Genomic DNA, 21102 nt, shown 5'->3' on the forward strand with positions numbered 1-21102 from the left:
GTAATGGATTCAAATTGGACTTCCTGTCATTTTGAAAAGTCAATATTTGTGCTTTGTTTTCAAGAAACTGGACAAATGGCACGAACAGAAAAATCCTCACCAGCTCCCACCCTCACCAGCACAGCCCCAGCCCCGACCCTCCACTGATCGCCTATCACCAATCCTTTCATTGGGCTCTATGGCCAATGGGAGGAGGGGTTAATAGGAGCTGGGAGATTTGCATTGATCTTATTGAACGGTGGAGCAGGTTCAAGGGGTCATGTGCCTTGATTCTGCTCCCGTTTCTCCTGTTCTTATGTCATCCATTCCCTCGCCATTCCCTCCACTATATGATTTCACACTCACTCTGCAACCTTCGGCCCTTCCACCCTGATCACAATTCCCAGTCTCGCGTTTACTGCACACTCGTCCACACTCGTACACTCCTGAGCTCTCTCCCTCCGCCAATGGCCTCGATGTCTAATCCGCTGATACTCTCAGGCGTTTCTCCGCTCACCTGCTTGGTTCTTGTGAGCAGGATTTTCAGATACTCCGCGGACAGGTCCTGGTCACTCGTGAGAATTTCCAAACAGTCAGCAAACTCATCGTCAGCCATCCCGGCAAGCTGGCTACTGCTCCAGGCTGTAGGAAACGTGGCTTTGATATCAATGCAATTTGGGATGCCCTCTAAAATGGGAGCACAGGAAATATCATATTGTGTATCTTCCTCCTTCATTGATCAAGGCTTCTTAGACAGCACCTCACAAACTTCTACTATCTGGAAGGACAAGGGCAGCAGATAGATGGGAACGCCACCACCGGGAAGTTCCCCTCCAAGCCACTCACCATCCTGACTTGGGAATATATCGCCGTTCCTTCACTGTCGCTGGGTCAAAATCCTGGAACTCCCTCCCTAACAGCACTGTGGGTGTACCTACACCACATGGACTGCAGCGGTTCAAGAAGGCAGCTCACCACCACATTCTCAAGGGGGCAATAAATGCCAGGCCTGCCAACAATGTCCACACTCCCAGAATGTATAGATAAATTTGGAAACAATTTTATCAAAGCTTTCTCTGTGACACACTCTCCTCTCCCTGGAGTGCAATTGGAATGTTCATGCAGAGGCCCCATCCCAGAGGGTCACTCAGTCTCCCATCGTCAGCCTCAGTAGTGACAGCCGCCAGGCATTCCAAATGCATGGCGAGGGTGGGATAAATGACCCTCTCCTGCTTTTTTTTTAAACTTTACATTCGCACATGGCCAATTGCTGCAGAAATCACTGAAAACACTTCCAAACAAATGGCCAGGCCAGTTATTCCCCCTTTCTCCATCCAAACTCTATGCCAATTTCATATCTGGGGTACAGGCACCATGCCAACTCTAGGGTTTTGGGGTACATACACTGTGCCAACTGCAGGGTTTTGGGGTACAGGGACAGTGCCAACTACAGGGTTTTGGGGTACAGGCACCGTGCCAACTGAAATGTTTTGGGGTACAGACACTGTGCCAACCCCAGGGTTTTGGGGTACAGGCACTGTGCTAACTCCAGGGTTTTGGGGTACAGACACTGTGCCAACTGCAGTGTTTTGGGGTACAGACACTGTGCCAACTGCAGTGTTTTGGGGTACAGGCACTGTGCCAACTGCAATGTTTTAGGGTACAGGCACTGTGCCAACTGCAGTGTTTGGGGTACAGACACTGTGCCAACTGCAGTGTTTTGGGGTGCAGGCACTGTGCCAACTGCAGTGTTTTGGGGTATAGACACTGTGCCAACTCCAGTGTTTTTGGGGTACAGGCACTGTGCCAACTGCAGTGTTTTGGGGTACAGGCACTGTGCCAACTGCAGTGTTTTAGGGTACAGGCACTGTGCCAACTGCAGTGTTTTGGGGTGCAGGCACTGTGCCAACTCCAGGATTTTGGGGTGCAGGCACTGTGCCAACTGCAGGGATTTTGGGTATACAGACACTGTGCTAACTCCAGGGTTTTGGGGTACACACACTAATTTCAGGGTTCTGGGGTACAGACACTGTGCTAACTCCAGGGTTTTGGGGTACAGACACTGTGCCAATTCCAGGGTTTTGGGGTACACACACTAATTTCAGGGTTCTGGGGTACAGACACTGTGCTAACTCCAGGGTTTTGGGGTACAGACACTGTGCCAATTCCAGGGTTTTGGGGTACACACACTAATTTCAGGGTTTTGGGGTACAGACACTGTGCTAACTCCAGGGTTTTGGGGTACAGATATTGTGCCAATTCGAGTGTTTTTATGGTACGGGCACTGTGCCCGACTCAGGTTCTCAGGGCACCAGGTGTCTGCTGACCCCTTCGTCTCTTCATGATGCTCTTGATCGCTGTCATTGCCAAGCTGAGCTTCTTGCTGAGCAAGGTGGCCTGTGCAGAGCGAGTCTGCTGGGTTTGACAGGCCCTGCCGGTGTCACTGACTCCCCATCGCCGCTCGCTGCGGAGAACCATCTCCACCACCTCCATGGTCAGTACTTCCTGTTGGGAAGGGGAGAAAACCATCAGGGATACTTACACAAAATTCCAGTCCTTTTGAGTGCACCAGTTACTCTGGGAAACCTTGAGTTTAAAGGAGGACTCGCCCGTCTGTATATCACAGGACATCCCAGCACATTTCACAGCTAATGAAGTGCGTTTTGAAGTGTGGCTGTTGTTTTAATGCGGCAGGCAATTTCCGCATAGCAAGATTCCACAAACCGCAATGTGATAATGACCAGATAAGCTGCTTTTTAGCAATATCGGTCAAAGGATAAATGTCGGGCAGGACACCAGGGAGAACTCCCCGGCTCTTTTTCAAAATAGTACCATGGGGTCTCTTATGTCCACCTGAGAGGGCAGATGGGGCCTCGGTTTAATGGCTCAGCTGAAAGACAGCACCTCCAACAGTGCAGCACTCTCTCAGTACTGCGCTGGGAGTATCGGTCGTGCCTTGAACCTGGGGGGGGTGAGAGCGGTACCCACTGAGCTGACACAAAGAGCAGGCGGAGGGAGTCAGACAGGGGGCTGGAGTTACAATGGGAGAGAAATGGTCATGTGCAGTTTTGCAGTAGTTGTTGGATACCAGTCAGAACAGGTAGGCACAGAGTCAAACTATGACCCCATCAAACCATGGTCCAGCTGAGCTTGACAGGGGTTGGATAAAAATAACCCTGGGACGTCCGGGTCTGTAAGTTTGAATAACACAACCCCACACACTGACCAACTGAGCCACTAAAGGCCGGAGGTCTGGGGGAGCTTTTACATTAATTAATGAATTCCCAACAACAGTATCAACTTTCATTTACATAGCACCTTTAATGTAACAAAAAACATTGTGTCACAGCAGCAATTATCAACCAAAATTTGACACTGAGTGATATATATGGAGATAATAGAACAGGTGACCAAAAACTTGGAGGAGTTTCTTTTTGTTCATGGGATGTGGGTGTCACTGGCTAGGCCAGCATTTATTGCCCATCCCCAATACAACCACACACACAGAGGGCATTTAAGAGTCAACCACATTGCTGTGGGTCTGGAGTCACATGTAGGCCGGACCAGGTAAGGATAGCAGATTTCCCTCCCTAAAGGACATTAGTGAACCAGATGGGTTTTTATGACAATGGTTTCATGCTCATCATCAGACTTTTAATTCCAGATATTTATTAAATTCAGTGTGGTGGGATTTGAACCCAGCTCCCCAGAGCATTACCCTGGGTCTCTGGGTTACCAGTCCAGCAACAATACCACTACACCACCACCCCCTTGTGCCAGAGCTTAGGACCCAGGTAGCTGAAGGCACGGCCACATTTAAAATTGGGGGTGTCCAAGAAGACAAAATTGGAGGAGTGTGGAGATCTGAATGTGTTGTGGGGCTGGAGAGGTTATAGAGCTAGGGAGGGGTAAGGCCAAGGAGGGATTTGAAAACAAGGTTGAGAATTTTAAAAATTGATATGTCGCCAGACTTTGGAGCCATTCTTGGAACGTGGGCATCCCTGGCTAGGCCAGCATTTATTGCCCAACCCTAGTTGCCCTTGAGAAGGTGCTGGTGAGCTGCCTTCTTGAGTCGCTGTAGTCCATATGGTGTAAGTACACCCACCATGCTGTTAGGGAGGGAGTTCCAGGATTTTGACCCAGCAACAGTGAAGGAACGGCCGATATATTTCCAAGTCAGGATGGTGAGTGACTTGGAGGGGGACTGCCAGGTGGTGGTGTTCCCAACTATCTGCTATCCTTGTCCTTCTAGGTGGTAGAGGTCGTGGGCTTGGAAGGTGCTGCCTAAGGAGCCTTGGTGAATTCCTGCAGTGCATCTTGTCGATGGTACACACTGCTGCTACTGTGTGTAGGTGGTGGAGGGAGTGAATGTTTAAGGGACAAATTTAATGAGTCAAAGACCATATTGTTATCCTTCTTGATTTTCCCACAGACCCAGTCTCAATGATCTCTACCTTTGATAGTTTGTGAATGTCTTCGGGTGAGAGGGTGAAGACAAGTCTATCCACATATTCTAACTGCTGCAGAGTCCAACCTGAAGCATCCCTGCAGACAAAATACAATCATACATATTTCATTAAGTATGTCCTTCCATTGCCTTACCCCTCACTATCTCTGTCGTCTTCTCCAGCCTGCCAACCCCCTGAGACTCCTGCACTCCTCCGATCCCAGCGCTTTGAACATCCCTGATTTGAATCGCTCCGACATAGGTGACCTAAGGCTCCGGAATTTGCTACCTAAACCCCCCATCCTCCCTCCCCCTCCCCCCCCAACCTTTTCCCTTCACCTTTAAGTTTCTCCTTTGACTAAGCTGTTGGTCGTCTGTCCTAATCTCTCTGCATGTGGCTCGGTCTCAGGTTTTGTTACACAATGCTCCCTTGGGGAGTTTCATTGTGCTCAGGGTGCTATACAAATGCAAGTTGTTGCATTATCGGCCTCATAATCCATTTGAAAATCAAGGACTGAGTAACTCCAATATTTCGAGCTTTTGGGGTTCCGTTAGCCCCTTTACTCCCTCCCCTTGTGTCATGAACCGTTACCTGCGCTGGGGTAGGGCTCTGTGAGAATCAGGTGGACCAGGCCGCATGAATAGAGGATTCAAGACAAGTCCCACTCAAAGCTCCCAGCAGATGTCCCCGGATAAGGTGCAGTCATCCTGATGGATGCTTTTGGCAATTATTCGTATTTCTATTCCCAGTTTTTTACCTACCCCAGGACGTCACTTCTGGTCAACATCCAACCAAATGAGTTCCTATTTTCCTCGGGGATACAGTAACTCTTGACCTCATCCAGCCGCAGCACCAGTTCCATCTGGTTTATTTGCCTGACCAGCCCTTCATCAACAAAGGCAATGAGTGGTCCCAGGTAGTCCAGAGCTCCTCCTGAAATTTCATCCATTGGACCAATCCCCTGTCAACAAGCAAACAGGTATCTTCATCAAACACCCACGAGCATGAAGTGGATATAAGAATATGAGACAGAGGAGAGTGTGAGAGGAGGACCCTGGGTCAGGCAGTCAGCAGCACCTAGAGGAGAGTGTGAGAGGAGGACCCTGGGACAGGCAGTCAGCAGCACCTAGAGGAGGGTGTGAGAGGAGGACTCTGCAACAGGCAGTCAGCAGCACCTAGAGGAGGGTGTGAGAGGAGGACTCTGCAACAGGCAGTCCAGGCAGTGGAGGCACTCAGGTAAAAGCCTCCCTGTACATGGACGACGTCGCCGTCTTCTGCTCGGATCCGCTGTCGGTGCGCAGACTGATGCACGTCTGCGACCAGTTCGAACTGGCCTCGGGAGCCAAGGTAAATCGTGGGAAGAGCGAGGCCATGTTCTTTGGGAACTGGGCTGACCGATCCTTTGTCCCCTTCACTGTCAGGGCTGACGGCCTGAAGGTGCTGGGGATATGGTTCGGAGGGACCGGGGCATGCGTTAGAAACTGGAAGGAGCGAGTGGCTATGGTGAAAAGGAAACTGGGCATGTGGGAGCGACGCTCCCTCTCCATTGCGGGTAAGAACCTGGTCATCAGGTGTGAGGTACTCTCGCTGTTGCTGTACGTGGCGCAGGTCTGGCCCATTCCACACTCCTGCGCGATGGCGATCACTCGAGCCATCTTCCGCTTTATCTGGAGGTCGAAAATGGATCGTGTCTGCAGGGACGCGATGTACAAGCCTCTAGATAAAGGGGGAAAAAACGTGCCCAACATCGCCCTCATACTGATGGCCACCTTTGTGTGCGGCTGCATCAAGCGGTGCGTAGACCCTCAGTACGCAAACACCAAGTGTCACTACGTGCTGAGGTTCTACCTGTCCCCGGTGTTGCGAAGGATGGGTCTGGCCACGCTGCCGCGGAACGCTCCAAGTAGTTGGACCGTGCCGTACCACCTGTCCCTGGTGGAAAAATTTATGCAGAAAAACACCTTTGACCACAAGTCCATCAGGCAGTGGTCAGCACGTAACGTCCTAGAGGCCCTGAGGGATAAGGAGAGGGTGGACCCTGTGGGATGGTTCCCCGAGCAGACTGTCAAAGTCATTTGGCAGAATGCCTCATCGCCAGAACTTTCCAACAAGCACCAAGACGTAGCTTGGCTGGTGGTGAGAAAGGCCCTCCCCGTCAGATCCTTCCTACACGCCAGGAGTCTCACCCCCTCTGCACGATGCCCTCGAGGTGGCTGTGGTGGGGAAGAGACCGTTGTTCACCTCCTTGTGGATTGTGCCTTTGCAAAGAAAGTCTGGAGAGAGATGCAGTGGTTGCTGTCGAGGTTCATCCCGAGCAGTTCTGTGACACAGGACTCTGTGCTCTACGGGCTGTTCCCAGGGACACACACCGAGACAAACATCAACTGCAGCTGGAGGATCATCAACTCGGTGAAAGACGCGCTTTGGTCTGCCCGAAACTTGTTGGTCTTCCAGCACAAAGATTTGTCCCCGACCGATTGTTGCGGACTGGCACAATCCAAAGTCCAGGACTACGTGCTGAGGGACGCACTAAAGCTTGGGGCAGCTGCCGCAAAGGCGCAATGGGGAAGGGTCGCTGTCTAAGACCTTTCTACCACAGCGCACCGAGAGACTGGGAACTGTTTAGAGCCCCTCGGGCTGTACAGATCAAAATGAAAGGCTGTAAATGACTGTAATATTGTTTGTACTGATGCACCTGGTGATACATTTTGTAAAAGTTTAACCTGGATTGTACCCTTGTAATGTTGTTTTTGAAATGGTTTTGAATGTGATTGAAGATTTTTATGAATAAAGTATATTTTTACAAAAAAAAAAAAAAAAAAAAAGTCCAGGCAGTGGAGGCACTCAGGTAAAAGCCTCCCTGTACATGGACGACGTCGCCGTCTTCTGCTCGGATCCGCTGTCGGTGCGCAGACTGATGCACGTCTGCGACCAGTTCGAACTGGCCTCGGGAGCCAAGGTAAATCGTGGGAAGAGCGAGGCCATGTTCTTTGGGAACTGGGCTGACCGATCCTTTGTCCCCTTCACTGTCAGGGCTGACGGCCTGAAGGTGCTGGGGATATGGTTCGGAGGGACCGGGGCATGCGTTAGAAACTGGAAGGAGCGAGTGGCTATGGTGAAAAGGAAACTGGGCATGTGGGAGCGACGCTCCCTCTCCATTGCGGGTAAGAACCTGGTCATCAGGTGTGAGGTACTCTCGCTGTTGCTGTACGTGGCGCAGGTCTGGCCCATTCCACACTCCTGCGCGATGGCGATCACTCGAGCCATCTTCCGCTTTATCTGGAGGTCGAAAATGGATCGTGTCTGCAGGGACGCGATGTACAAGCCTCTAGATAAAGGGGGAAAAAACGTGCCCAACATCGCCCTCATACTGATGGCCACCTTTGTGTGCGGCTGCATCAAGCGGTGCGTAGACCCTCAGTACGCAAACACCAAGTGTCACTACGTGCTGAGGTTCTACCTGTCCCCGGTGTTGCGAAGGATGGGTCTGGCCACGCTGCCGCGGAACGCTCCAAGTAGTTGGACCGTGCCGTACCACCTGTCCCTGGTGGAAAAATTTATGCAGAAAAACACCTTTGACCACAAGTCCATCAGGCAGTGGTCAGCACGTAACGTCCTAGAGGCCCTGAGGGATAAGGAGAGGGTGGACCCTGTGGGATGGTTCCCCGAGCAGACTGTCAAAGTCATTTGGCAGAATGCCTCATCGCCAGAACTTTCCAACAAGCACCAAGACGTAGCTTGGCTGGTGGTGAGAAAGGCCCTCCCCGTCAGATCCTTCCTACACGCCAGGAGTCTCACCCCCTCTGCACGATGCCCTCGAGGTGGCTGTGGTGGGGAAGAGACCGTTGTTCACCTCCTTGTGGATTGTGCCTTTGCAAAGAAAGTCTGGAGAGAGATGCAGTGGTTGCTGTCGAGGTTCATCCCGAGCAGTTCTGTGACACAGGACTCTGTGCTCTACGGGCTGTTCCCAGGGACACACACCGAGACAAACATCGACTGCAGCTGGAGGATCATCAACTCGGTGAAAGACGCGCTTTGGTCTGCCCGAAACTTGTTGGTCTTCCAGCACAAAGAGTTGTCCCCGACCGATTGTTGCGGACTGGCACAATCCAAAGTCCAGGACTACGTGCTGAGGGACGCACTAAAGCTTGGGGCAGCTGCCGCAAAGGCGCAATGGGGAAGGGTCGCTGTCTAAGACCTTTCTACCACAGCGCACCGAGAGACTGGGAACTGTTTAGAGCCCCTCGGGCTGTACAGATCAAAATGAAAGGCTGTAAATGACTGTAATATTGTTTGTACTGATGCACCTGGTGATACATTTTGTAAAAGTTTAACCTGGATTGTACCCTTGTAATGTTGTTTTTGAAATGGTTTTGAATGTGATTGAAGATTTTTATGAATAAAGTATATTTTTACAAAAAAAAAAAAAAGTCAGATCGCTTCTGACGAGGTGTCAGTTGTGGCTCAGTTCATAGCACCCTTGCCTTTGAATCAGAGGGTTGTGGGTTCATGTCCCACTCCTGGAAACCAAGAACTGTGATTGTACTCGAAAGAGTTGCAATCTGTGACTGCTGATAACTCAAAAGTCAGATCGCTTCTTCTTCCAAAAGGTACACAGAGAGCGCTCTGTGATCAGCAGCCTGAAGGAAGAAGACGGCTCAGTAAAGTCATCACGGTCCGACATTCTGAGGATCAGCAAATCCTTTTATGCCGGACTGTATGACGTGAAGCCCACGGACAGCACGGCCTCCCAGTCCTTCCTATCCTCTATCACGGAGGTCTTAGACCACAGTACGCGGGAGAGCCTAGACAAACCGCTAACTCCTGATGAACTGACTAAGGCCCTCGAGTCCTTCGAGAAGAGTAAAACCCCCGGAAGCGACGGCTTGCCGGCGGAGTTGTATTCGGCTCTGTGGGACTTGATCGGCCCAGACCTGCTAGGAGTGTACGAGAGTATGCTCCTGGCCGGTAGTATGTCAGAATCCATGAGGAAAGGCATCATCACCCTCATCTACAAGCACAAGGGGGAAAGGGAGGAAATTAGAAATTGGCGACCCATTTCACTGTTGAATATGGACTATAAGATTCTGTCCAAGGTCATCGCCAATCGGGTCAAATCCGCTCTGGAATTGGTGATTCACCCTGACCAGACCTGCTCTGTGCCAGGCAGGAAGATCTCTGACAGCCTGGCGCTGCTCAGGGATACGATTGCCTATGTACAGGACAGGGGTGTGGATACCTGCCTCATCAGCTTGGATCAGGAGAAGGCCTTTGACAGAATATCGCACACCTACATGGGGGATGTGCTCTCCAAAATGGGCTTTGGGGAGGGAATTCGAAATTGGATCCAACTGCTCTACACTAACATCAGTAGCGCAGTCTCAATCAATGGGTGGGAAACAGATAGCTTTCCGATTAAATCTGGAGTCAGGCAGGGCTGCCCTCTCTCGCCTGTCCTTTTCGTGTGCTGCATAGAACCCTTTGCCGAGTCCATCAGGAAGGATCCGGGCATAAGAGGAGTGACGATCCCAGGCAGTGGAGGCACTCAGGTAAAAGCCTCCCTGTACATGGACGACGTCGCCGTCTTCTGCTCGGATCCGCTGTCGGTACGCAGACTGATGCACGTCTGCGACCAGTTCGAACTGGCCTCGGGAGCCAAGGTAAATCGTGGGAAGAGCGAGGCCATGTTCTTTGGGAACTGGGCTGACCGATCCTTTGTCCCCTTCACTGTCAGGGCTGACGGCCTGAAGGTGCTGGGGATATGGTTCGGAGGGACCGGGGCATGCGTTAGAAACTGGAAGGAGCGAGTGGCTATGGTGAAAAGGAAACTGGGCATGTGGGAGCGACGCTCCCTCTCCATTGCGGGTAAGAACCTGGTCATCAGGTGTGAGGTACTCTCGCTGTTGCTGTACGTGGCGCAGGTCTGGCCCATTCCACACTCCTGCGCGATGGCGATCACTCGAGCCATCTTCCGCTTTATCTGGAGGTCGAAAATGGATCGTGTCTGCAGGGACGCGATGTACAAGCCTCTAGATAAAGGGGGAAAAAACGTGCCCAACATCGCCCTCATACTGATGGCCACCTTTGTGTGTGGCTGCATCAAGCGGTGCGTAGACCCTCAGTACGCAAACACCAAGTGTCACTACGTGCTGAGGTTCTACCTGTCCCCGGTGTTGCGAAGGATGGGTCTGGCCACGCTGCCGCGGAACGCTCCAAGTAGTTGGACCGTGCCGTACCACCTGTCCCTGGTGGAAAAATTTATGCAGAAAAACACCTTTGACCACAAGTCCATCAGGCAGTGGTCAGCACGTAACGTCCTAGAGGCCCTGAGGGAAAAGGAGAGGGTGGACCCTGTGGGATGGTTCCCCGAGCAGACTGTCAAAGTCATTTGGCAGAATGCCTCATCGCCAGAACTTTCCAACAAGCACCAAGACGTAGCTTGGCTGGTGGTGAGAAAGGCCCTCCCCGTCAGATCCTTCCTACACGCCAGGAGTCTCACCCCCTCTGCACGTTGCCCTCGAGGTGGCTGTGGTGGGGAAGAGACCGTTGTTCACCTCCTTGTGGATTGTGCCTTTGCAAAGAAAGTCTGGAGAGAGATGCAGTGGTTGCTGTCGAGGTTCATCCCGAGCAGTTCTGTGACACAGGACTCTGTGCTCTACGGGCTGTTCCCAGGGACACACACCGAGACAAACATCGACTGCAGCTGGAGGATCATCAACTCGGTGAAAGACGCGCTTTGGTCTGCCCGAAACTTGTTGGTCTTCCAGCACAAAGAGTTGTCCCCGACCGATTGTTGCGGACTGGCACAATCCAAAGTCCAGGACTACGTGCTGAGGGACGCACTAAAGCTTGGGGCAGCTGCCGCCAAGGCGCAATGGGGAAGGGTCGCTGTCTAAGACCTTTCTACCACAGCGCACCGAGAGACTGGGAACTGTTTAGAGCCCCTCGGGCTGTACAGATCAAAATGAAAGGCTGTAAATGATTGTAATATTGTTTGTACTGATGCACCTGGTGATACATTTTGTAAAAGTTTAACCTGGATTGTACCCTTGTAATGTTGTTTTTGAAATGGTTTTGAATGTGATTGAAGATTTTTTATGAATAAAGTATATTTTTACAAAAAAAAAAAGTCAGATCGCTTCTCGGCCTTTTGGCTAAGATCAAGTGTTGCAGGGGCGACACCATGGTCCTGCCAAGGCAAGGTCGGGATGGAAGGGCGATAACCAATCGCAATCCAAATCCATACCGTGGATTACCTATCACCGTCCGAGTCACGGTGAACCACAGCGAAGGAGGATCACCTATGGATCGGGGCTTCTTCACCAGGAGGATCCTGTTGAAGGCGTGCGGCTTCCAAGCTACGGAGATCTTCACCCTGCACGACTCCCGCAAAGGTGGTTATTTTGACGTCACGTTCAAGCGAGTGGCAGACTGCGTCCGGCTCCTGAGGGTGTTCGAGGAGAAGAGAGACCTGCCGGAGATGAAGATCCTGACGGCGGAGCCGCACTTTTCTCTGCCGTTGCAACGGGAACGTGAGGTGATGGTGCATGTGTACAACCCCTTCGTCCCTGTCGCCGACGTGGTCACCTTCCTCACCAGGTACTTCGATAAGGTGGGGAGCGGCACCGAGATTCGAGACGACTTGGGGATCTGGACAGGCAAACGCCTGTTTAAGGTCACGCTAAAGACCGATGGTAAGGGAGCCATTTTCCACCCTCCCTCCAGTTTCGCTATCGGGGGAAACCGGGGCTACCTGGTCTACGCTGGGCAACCCAAGCATTGTCGCTCATGCGGCAAGGCTGGTCATGTGGCGGCCAACTGCAGCGCCTCCCTCTGCAAGATCTGCAAACAGGAAGGGCACCAGACAAAAGACTGCAAACAGGCCAAGTGCTGCAACCTGTGTGGCGAGGCAAGTCACCTCTACAGGACCTGCCCCAAACGCTGCCGTACTTACGCACAGGCAGCCAAAGCCAACCAGGGGGAAGCAGAAGAAATGTTCCGTGTCACTCCAACCACCAAGGCCCCCAGGGAGCTCAACGGGACAAAGGAGGACACAGAGAGAGACAAGGTGGAGAAAGAGATTGAGGCAACAGAGAGCCAATCAACAGCACTACCTCCTGAACCTCCCAGTCCTCAGGACAGCGAATCAATGGAGGAGGAGGCAGCAGTGGAAAAGCAGCAGGGGGAGTGGCGGACGGTGAAGAACAAGAAAAGTAAGAGGGAGCGAAGAAGAAGCAAAGGCGTTTCCCAGAGAAGCGGCAAGAGGCGTCTCCCATCCGACACGGACGACAAGGGCAGCAGCTCTTCGGATGATGAAGTGCCAGAGCGGCACCGACAGAAGAGGCGGCAAAGCTCCAGGGCGTTGGAGGACGAGACACCCGAGCTCCAGAAAATTGGAGACAACAAGGAGACCAGCGCACCCCAACTTTGCCTGCAACCCGAGGAGGCCAGTGCACCACAGCCCCTGGAATCTGGGAGCAGTGAGGCAATCATCGCACCCCAGCTCCAGGAAGCCGGGAACAGCAACACCCCAGAGGGGGTGAGTTTTGGAGAAGCTTCTCCAGCAAAGGTCATCTCAAAACCCGCTCTCTACGTGAACCTCCAGATGCCACCGGAGCAGAACACGGCCAAGGAGATCTACCTCAGCCCATCCAAAGTGAAGGAATTTGAGCTCACTACGGGTATGAAGGAGCAGACTAAAGGTCTGGGACTCTCAGAGACAGTGGGTTTGGTAGGAGAATAAATGCTTTAAAATGGGTTTAAAGATTGTATCCATAAATGTGCGTAGCATTAAATCTACTACGCGATGTGTTGCGACCTTGGACTACCTAGCCAAGGTCAAAGCTGACCTGTTGTTTCTGCAGGAGTGTGCGATACCGCACCTCAGCTCCTACAGGCAATGGTCACGATGGTGGTCCCACGGGCCATCGATCTGGTCGGGCGGAAACGACTCTCGTTCCTCCGGCCTGGGTATTCTGCTGCGGGGAGGCAACTTCACCGTCTCCGAGGTCAAGGAGGTGGTGGGCGGGCGACTCCTCGTAGCAGACGTAATGTACAAGAACGCTCCACTCCGGTTAATTAACGTGTATGGCCCGGCACAAGGGGCTGAGCGGCTGGAGGTTTTTCAGCAGCTCCCACTGCTGCTGGCGACCTCCAGGCCGGTCATTCTGGGCGGGGACTTCAACTGCATCATCGATGCGGCTGGACGATCCGGCAGGGCCGGAAGCAGATTGGACGCTACGTCCAGATCCCTGATGGAAACAGTTAAGGATGCCAAGCTGCACGACGTCTTCAGCAACCCTGCAGACGGAGCGCAGCGTAGATACACCTGGTCGCGGCCAGACGGGTCCATTCGTTCCAGGATAGACTTCCTGTTTGTGTCCCGTGCATTCACAGTCAGATCCACCGACGTCAAGCCGGTGTTCTTCTCTGACCACTGCCTCCTACTGGCGGACTGCCACTTGGAGGAAGACCTGAGGGTGGGCAGGGGGGCATGGAAGCTAAATGTGCAACTGCTGACCCCAGAGAACATTGAGGAGCTCAAGAGGGATTACAAAGGTTGGAGAACCGTGAAACCCCTCTTTGAGTCCCTGACACACTGGTGGGAAGTGATCAAGGGAAGCATCAAGAGGTTTTTCATCCGCAAAGGCACCCAGAAAGCTAGAAAGGAACAGAGGGAAATGTCCCGACTCCAGGAAAAGATGCAGAATCTGCTCCGGCTGCGGTCGATGGGGGTCGATGTCAAGGAGGAGCTCCAAGAGGTGAAGGGCCAGCAAGCCTCGCACTTTGCCTCGGAGGCCTCCAAGATCATCTTCCGTTCCAGAGTCCGCTCCGTGGAGCAGGATGAGACGTGCTCACGTTTCTTCTTCCAAAAGGTACACAGAGAGCGCTCTGTGATCAGCAGCCTGAAGGAAGAAGACGGCTCAGTAAAGTCATCACGGTCCGACATTCTGAGGATCAGCAAATCCTTTTATGCCGGACTGTATGACGTGAAGCCCACGGACAGCACGGCCTCCCAGTCCTTCCTGTCCTCTATCACGGAGGTCTTAGACCACAGTACGCGGGAGAGCCTAGACAAACCGCTAACTCCTGACGAACTGACTAAGGCCCTCGAGTCCTTCGAGAAGAGTAAAACCCCCGGAAGCGACGGCCTGCCGGCGGAGTTGTATTCGGCTCTGTGGGACTTGATCGGCCCAGACCTGCTAGAAGTGTACGAGAGTATGCTCCTGGCCGGCAGCATGTCAGAATCCATGAGGAAAGGCATCATCACCCTCATCTACAAGCACAAGGGGGAAAGGGAGGAAATTAGAAATTGGCGACCCATTTCACTGTTGAATGTGGACTATAAGATTCTGTCCAAGGTCATCGCCAACCGGGTCAAATCCGCTCTGGAATTGGTGATTCACCCTGACCAGACCTGCTCTGTGCCAGGCAGGAAGATCTCTGACAGCCTGGCGCTGCTCAGGGATACGATTGCCTATGTACAGGACAGGGGTGTGGATACCTGCCTCATCAGCTTGGATCAGGAGAAGGCCTTTGACAGAATATCGCACACCTACATGGGGGATGTGCTCTCCAAAATGGGCTTTGGGGAGGGAATTCGAAATTGGATCCAACTGCTCTACACTAACATCAGTAGCGCAGTCTCAATCAATGGGTGGGAAACAGATAGCTTTCCGATTAAATCTGGAGTCAGGCAGGGCTGCCCTCTCTCGCCTGTCCTTTTCGTGTGCTGCATAGAACCCTTTGCCGAGTCCATCAGGAAGGATCCGGGCATAAGAGGAGTGACGATCCCAGGCAGTGGAGGCACTCAGGTAAAAGCCTCCCTGTACATGGACGACGTCGCCGTCTTCTGCTCGGATCCGCTGTCGGTGCGCAGACTGATGCACGTCTGCGACCAGTTCGAACTGGCCTCGGGAGCCAAGGTAAATCGTGGGAAGAGCGAGGCCATGTTCTTTGGGAACTGGGCTGACCGATCCTTTGTCCCCTTCGCTGTCAGGGCTGACGGCCTGAAGGTGCTGGGGATATGGTTCGGAGGGACCGGGGCATGCGTTAGAAACTGGAAGGAGCGAGTGGCTATGGTGAAAAGGAAACTGGGCATGTGGGAGCGACGCTCCCTCTCCATTGCGGGTAAGAACCTGGTCATCAGGTGTGAGGTACTCTCGCTGTTGCTGTACGTGGCGCAGGTCTGGCCCATTCCACACTCCTGCGCGATGGCGATCACTCGAGCCATCTTCCGCTTTATCTGGAGGTCGAAAATGGATCGTGTCTGCAGGGACGCGATGTACAAGCCTCTAGATAAAGGGGGAAAAAACGTGCCCAACATCGCCCTCATACTGATGGCCACCTTTGTGTGTGGCTGCATCAAGCGGTGCGTAGACCCTCAGTACGCAAACACCAAGTGTCACTACATGCTGAGGTTCTACCTGTCCCCGGTGTTGCGAAGGATGGGTCTGGCCACGCTGCCGCGGAACGCTCCAAGTAGTTGGACCGTGCCGAACCACCTGTCCCTGGTGGAAAAATTTATGCAGAAAAACACCTTTGACCACAAGTCCATCAGGCAGTGGTCAGCACGTAACGTCCTAGAGGCCCTGAGGGATAAGGAGAGGGTGGACCCTGTGGGATGGTTCCCCGAGCAGACTGTCAAAGTCATTTGGCAGAATGCCTCATCGCCAGAACTTTCCAACAAGCACCAAGACGTAGCTTGGCTGGTGGTGAGAAAGGCCCTCCCCGTCAGATCCTTCCTACACGCCAGGAGTCTTACCCCCTCTGCACGATGCCCTCGAGGTGGCTGTGGTGGGGAAGAGACCGTTGTTCACCTCCTTGTGGATTGTGCCTTTGCAAAGAAAGTCTGGAGAGAGATGCAGTGGTTGCTGTCGAGGTTCATCCCGAGCAGTTCTGTGACACAGGACTCTGTGCTCTACGGGCTGTTCCCAGGGACACACACCGAGACAAACATCGACTGCAGCTGGAGGATCATCAACTCGGTGAAAGAGGTGCTTTGGTCTGCCCGAAACTTGTTGGTCTTCCAGCACAAAGAGTTGTCCCCGACCGATTGTTGCGGACTGGCACAATCCAAAGTCCAGGACTACGTGCTGAGGGACGCACTAAAGCTTGGGGCAGCTGCCGCAAAGGCACAATGGGGAAGGGTCGCTGTCTAAGACCTTTCTACCACAGCGCACCGAGAGACTGGGAACTGTTTAGAGCCCCTCGGGCTGTACAGATCAAAATGAAAGGCTGTAAATGATTGTAATATTGTTTGTACTGATGCACCTGGTGATACATTTTGTAAAAGTTTAACCTGGATTGTACCCTTGTAATGTTGTTTGAAATGGTTTTGAATGTGATTGAAGATTTTTTATGAATAAAGTATATTTTTACAATAAAAAAAAAAGTAAGGGAATTCCCCGAGTGCATCTCGCTCACAAACCGTTTATCAGCCTTGGAAAACGGTGAGAGTGACGGTTCCTCTGTGGAGGCCAACCAGAGCCAAGGCCATGGCACTGTGGGTGGTCCAGCTGCTGGGGGGGTAGAAGAAGTGTGGAAGGGCAATAGTGGTAGGGGATTCATTAGAGAGAGGAGTAGACAGGCACTTCTGTAGGCGTGACCCCAGGATGGTCTGTTGCCTCCTGGGTGCCAGGGTCAAGGATGTCACGGAAAAGCTGCAGGGTATCCTAAAGGGGGAGTGTGAACAGCCAGAGGTTGTGGTCCATGTTGGAACTAATGACATAGGAAGAAAGAGAAATGAGGTCCTGCGAGCAGACTTTAGGGAGCTAGGTAGTAAACTGAAAAGCAGGACATCAAAGGTAGTAATCTCTGGATTACTCCCGGTGCCACGCAGTAGTGTGTATAGGAACAGAAGGATAGAGCAGATGAATGCGTGGCTGGAGAGATGGTGCAGGAGGGAGGGCTTTAGATTCCTGTGGCATTGGGACCATTTCTGGGGGCAGTGGGACCTGTACAAGTTGGACGGGTTACATCTGAACAGGAACGTGACCAACATCCTCGCGGGGTTTGGAGGGGGGGGGTGGGGTGGATTTGCTTGCTGTTGGGGTGGATTTAAACTAAGTTGGCAGGGGAGTGGGATCCTGAAAAGTAGTTCAGAGCGGAGAGAAGCTGAGATGAAATTAGAAGTTAAAGCGCTAGTGAGTGAGTCTGGAAGGCAAAGGAAACATAGGCTCGATAAGAAAGAAGTGAGTTTAACAAAGGCTAAATGGAATATATTTTAATGAAAGGAGTCTGAGGAATAAGACAGACGAGCTGAGGGCACAGATAGACACGTGGGAGTATGATATCATAGCCATGACTGAGACTTGGCTAAAAGAAGGGCAGGATTGGCAGCTCAACACTCCTGGTTATAGGGTATTCAGATGAGATAGAGAGGGGGATAGAAGAGGAGGTGGAGGGGTTTCAATGTTGATCAAGGAATCAATTATAGCAGTGAGGAGGGATGACATCTTGGAAGCACCATCAAATGAAGCCATATGGGTAGAAGTAAAACACACAAAAGGGGCAACAGTCAGGGAGTGATAGAGGATCAAATTTCAGAGAAGCGTAAGAATAATAGTATGGGATTTTAACTACCCAAATATTACCCGGGGTCGTTTTAGTGTGTAAGGTAGGGAGGAAGCAAAATTCTTAACAACTCAGCCTTTACCATCAGCTGTGTCATAATACTGACTCTACCCACCCATTAAATCCCCTCCCACAGCCCCATGTACACTCTCCCCTATCACTGACTCTACCCACCCATTAAATCCCCTCCCACAGCCCCATGTACACTCTCCCCTATCACTGACTCTACCCACCCATTAAATCCCCTCCCACAGCCCCATGTACACTCTCCCCTATCACTGACTCTACCCACCCATTTAATCCCCTCCCACAGCCCCACGTACACTCTCCCCTATCACTGACCCTACCCACCCATTTAATCCCCTCCCACAGCCCCATGTACACCCTCCCCTATCGCTGACTCTACCCATCCATTTAATCCCCTCCCACAGCCCCATGTACACTCTCCCCTATCACTGACTCTACCCACCCATTTAATCCCCTCCCACAGCCCCACCTACACTCTCCCTGATTGACCCACACACTGAATTCCCTGAGGTATAGTTCTGGGCAAATACCCGTTGCTCCCCAAATGAAATCAAGCCAAACTCAGAATAATCTTCACCACTCCAGTGTTCAAACCCTGGTTCACTGACCTCCACAGGCAACATCCAACCTCCTTCCTGTTATCAGCAGCACAGCACACATCGAGTCCTGTGCAGTACTTGACCGATTCCTCTCCCACCACTACAACTTCCAATCTCATTCCCAAGCAAAACCCCCTGTCCACCTCCCTTCTGAACGAATTCGGAGCCTAAACATTAATCAGTTTTTTGAAACACTCGATGAGAAATCTAATTGCTTCCAATTCCTGGTCTTGATTTAGACTTGTTAGCTATAAATCCATGCTCTTCAGGTCAGTGTTGCTAGTCCTGACATACAGAGCTGTTTTCACTTGCAGCCTGAGTCAGTCAGAGCAGTAATCCTGTCCCTGGCTGGTTCTCCAGCTGGGTCTTCCCTGAAGAGCAAGATAGGGGAGGGCAGTTAGCACCTGTGGAAATGATAGAATCTTGCAGTACAGTAAGAGGCCATTTGGCCCATGGGGACTGTGCTGCCTCTTTGAAAGAGCTGTCCAATGGACTCCAGCAGTTGTCAGTGCCTCCCGTGAGTGAGAGGGTGTGAAAGGGGAACCAAGAGTCGCTGAAGCAGTTTTCGAGAAGGGAACTGAAGAGAGGAACTTACCAGGAGCTGGAGAGCCTTTTCCGCCAGGAAGCTGCATTTATGGGGCAGCAATGTCAAGAGACAGGCAGCGTGTCGTGTCACGTGATCCAGGATGGCCCGCACCGAGTCATTGGAAAGGCTATTCAATATCTTCAAGCTGGAAGCACAGAGAGAGAACATTGACTGGAGATTGGAGGCTAACTGGGTAAGTCAGTACACCCGGGGTACACTCCAGCTTTGCAACAATCACCTGCTGCCCACTCCTGAGCCTGACTTGAGTCTTCAGGGTCACTCTCCACCCACAAAGTTTCCTCGTGTCCACAGCTCAGCTGATTGGTGTGCTCGACTCTGAGTTGAAAGGTTGAGGGTTCGAGGCCTAGTCTGACACTCCCAGTGCAGTACTGAGGGAGGGCTGCACTGTCAGAGGTGCCATCTTTCAGATGAGATGTTAAACGGAGGCCTTGTCTGCACTCTCAGGTGGACATAAAAGATCTAATGGTACTATAAGAGGAGCAGGGGAGTTAATCCCAGTGCCCTGGCGCTGGGTAATGTTTACCCCTCAATCAACACCACTAAAAACAGATTATCTGGTCAGTATCACATTGCTATTTGTGGGATCTTGCTGTGCGCAAATTGGCTGCCGCGTTTCCTACATTACAACATTGCATACACTTCAGAAAGCACCTCATTGGCTGTAAAGCATCATGTGACATCCTGAGATGCTGAAGGGCGCTATATAAATGCAAGTCTGTCTTTTTTACACCCAGCGTGCGAGATTAACTTTCCTTTTCCAGATACTGATGGGCGTGCTTTCTCACCTCTGCTATTTCCAGTTATTTGTAATCTCACTTGTCAAATATTTGTACCTCCGCGCTGTTGCTGAGAAAGTTCTAGAAGGTGTCTGCCCGCACCCCCCACCACCCCAACCCCCCAAGTTGTTCCCCCCCAACAAAGTATTATTTTTCTGCTCCCCACACTATGGGATAAAGCTTTAGTAAATTAGACAGGTCCTCAGACTCAGGAGGGAGACAGAGGGCCTGTGACCCCACCCCCACCCTCGGGGGTGAATGAGGCAGGGGAGGGTTGGAGATGGAAGGTCTGAATTGATGCCATTAAATCAGCGCCGATTGCCCGATCTTGACCCCGAGGCTGTATCTATTGCCTTGTGGTGAGCTCTTTAACCACCCTTCACAAAGTAAACTGGAGAGATGGCATCTCCTTTACCACAGGCTGTGGCAGGGACTGAATTCAACATAGCAAGAAATATAGAGGAGGAGGTTCAAAGGAATTTGTTTTCTCTCCCACACTAAACAGGGTTGTCAGAATGTAAACACTTTAGTACAAGAGACTATTGATACTGATTCAAATGCAGCATTTGAGAGAGAGAGTTTGATCGGCATGTGATGGGAGGGGAGGGGGGTGCGTTTGAGGGAGGAAAGGTTAAAGGGAGCGTAGGTTACACTGGGGAGCTCAGAGCCAGTGTCAGTGTGGGTGTGAAAGGTCATCGAGATGAAAATGAAAATGGGCGGAGATGTAAAGGGTGTCGGCGGGGGGTGGGGGTGAGGGTAAAATGCACAGACACTCACGGTAAATTGGCCACCATCTCTGGTCCCATCAAGAGGACATCATCCCGTAATATTCCCGGCCTGCGGCCAAGCTCTTTGATGATGCACTTTCGCTGGAAAAAATAAAGCACACTGTTTGGTTAAAAAGGGACACAACAAGGAAAGAGGGATGGTCGGAAATCCCACTTGGAGACAGGGAGGAAGTGACAGACCTCATTGGGAGCTGCACCAGGTTGCTGGGCTGCCCATTGTAAGACCATTCTGAAGGAGAATGTTGCTGGTTCCTTACACCTCAGGCTGCAGTAATATCTTCTCTTTTTTTGACCAGGCGCTTG

At 51.9% G+C, this 21102-nt stretch overlaps 1 protein-coding gene across 1 annotated transcript in view; it reads right to left on the reverse strand.

Moving 5' to 3' along the window:
- Positions 1-21102, reverse strand: part of LOC144669938 (stereocilin) — an 83085-nt gene that overhangs the window by 12966 nt on the left and 49017 nt on the right. The window contains exons 18-23 of the mRNA XM_078532221.1: positions 20789-20880; positions 19224-19359; positions 5189-5388; positions 4434-4524; positions 2307-2484; positions 497-666 (exon numbers count right to left, since the gene is read on the reverse strand). Coding sequence (XP_078388347.1) covers positions 497-666; positions 2307-2484; positions 4434-4524; positions 5189-5388; positions 19224-19359; positions 20789-20880 — 867 coding nt within the window. The remainder of the gene's footprint in view (positions 1-496; positions 667-2306; positions 2485-4433; positions 4525-5188; positions 5389-19223; positions 19360-20788; positions 20881-21102) is intronic.

The sequence above is a fragment of the Cetorhinus maximus genome, chromosome 30 (assembly GCF_964194155.1).
Source record: "Cetorhinus maximus chromosome 30, sCetMax3.hap1.1, whole genome shotgun sequence".
Taxonomy (NCBI): Eukaryota; Metazoa; Chordata; class Chondrichthyes; order Lamniformes; family Cetorhinidae; genus Cetorhinus; species Cetorhinus maximus.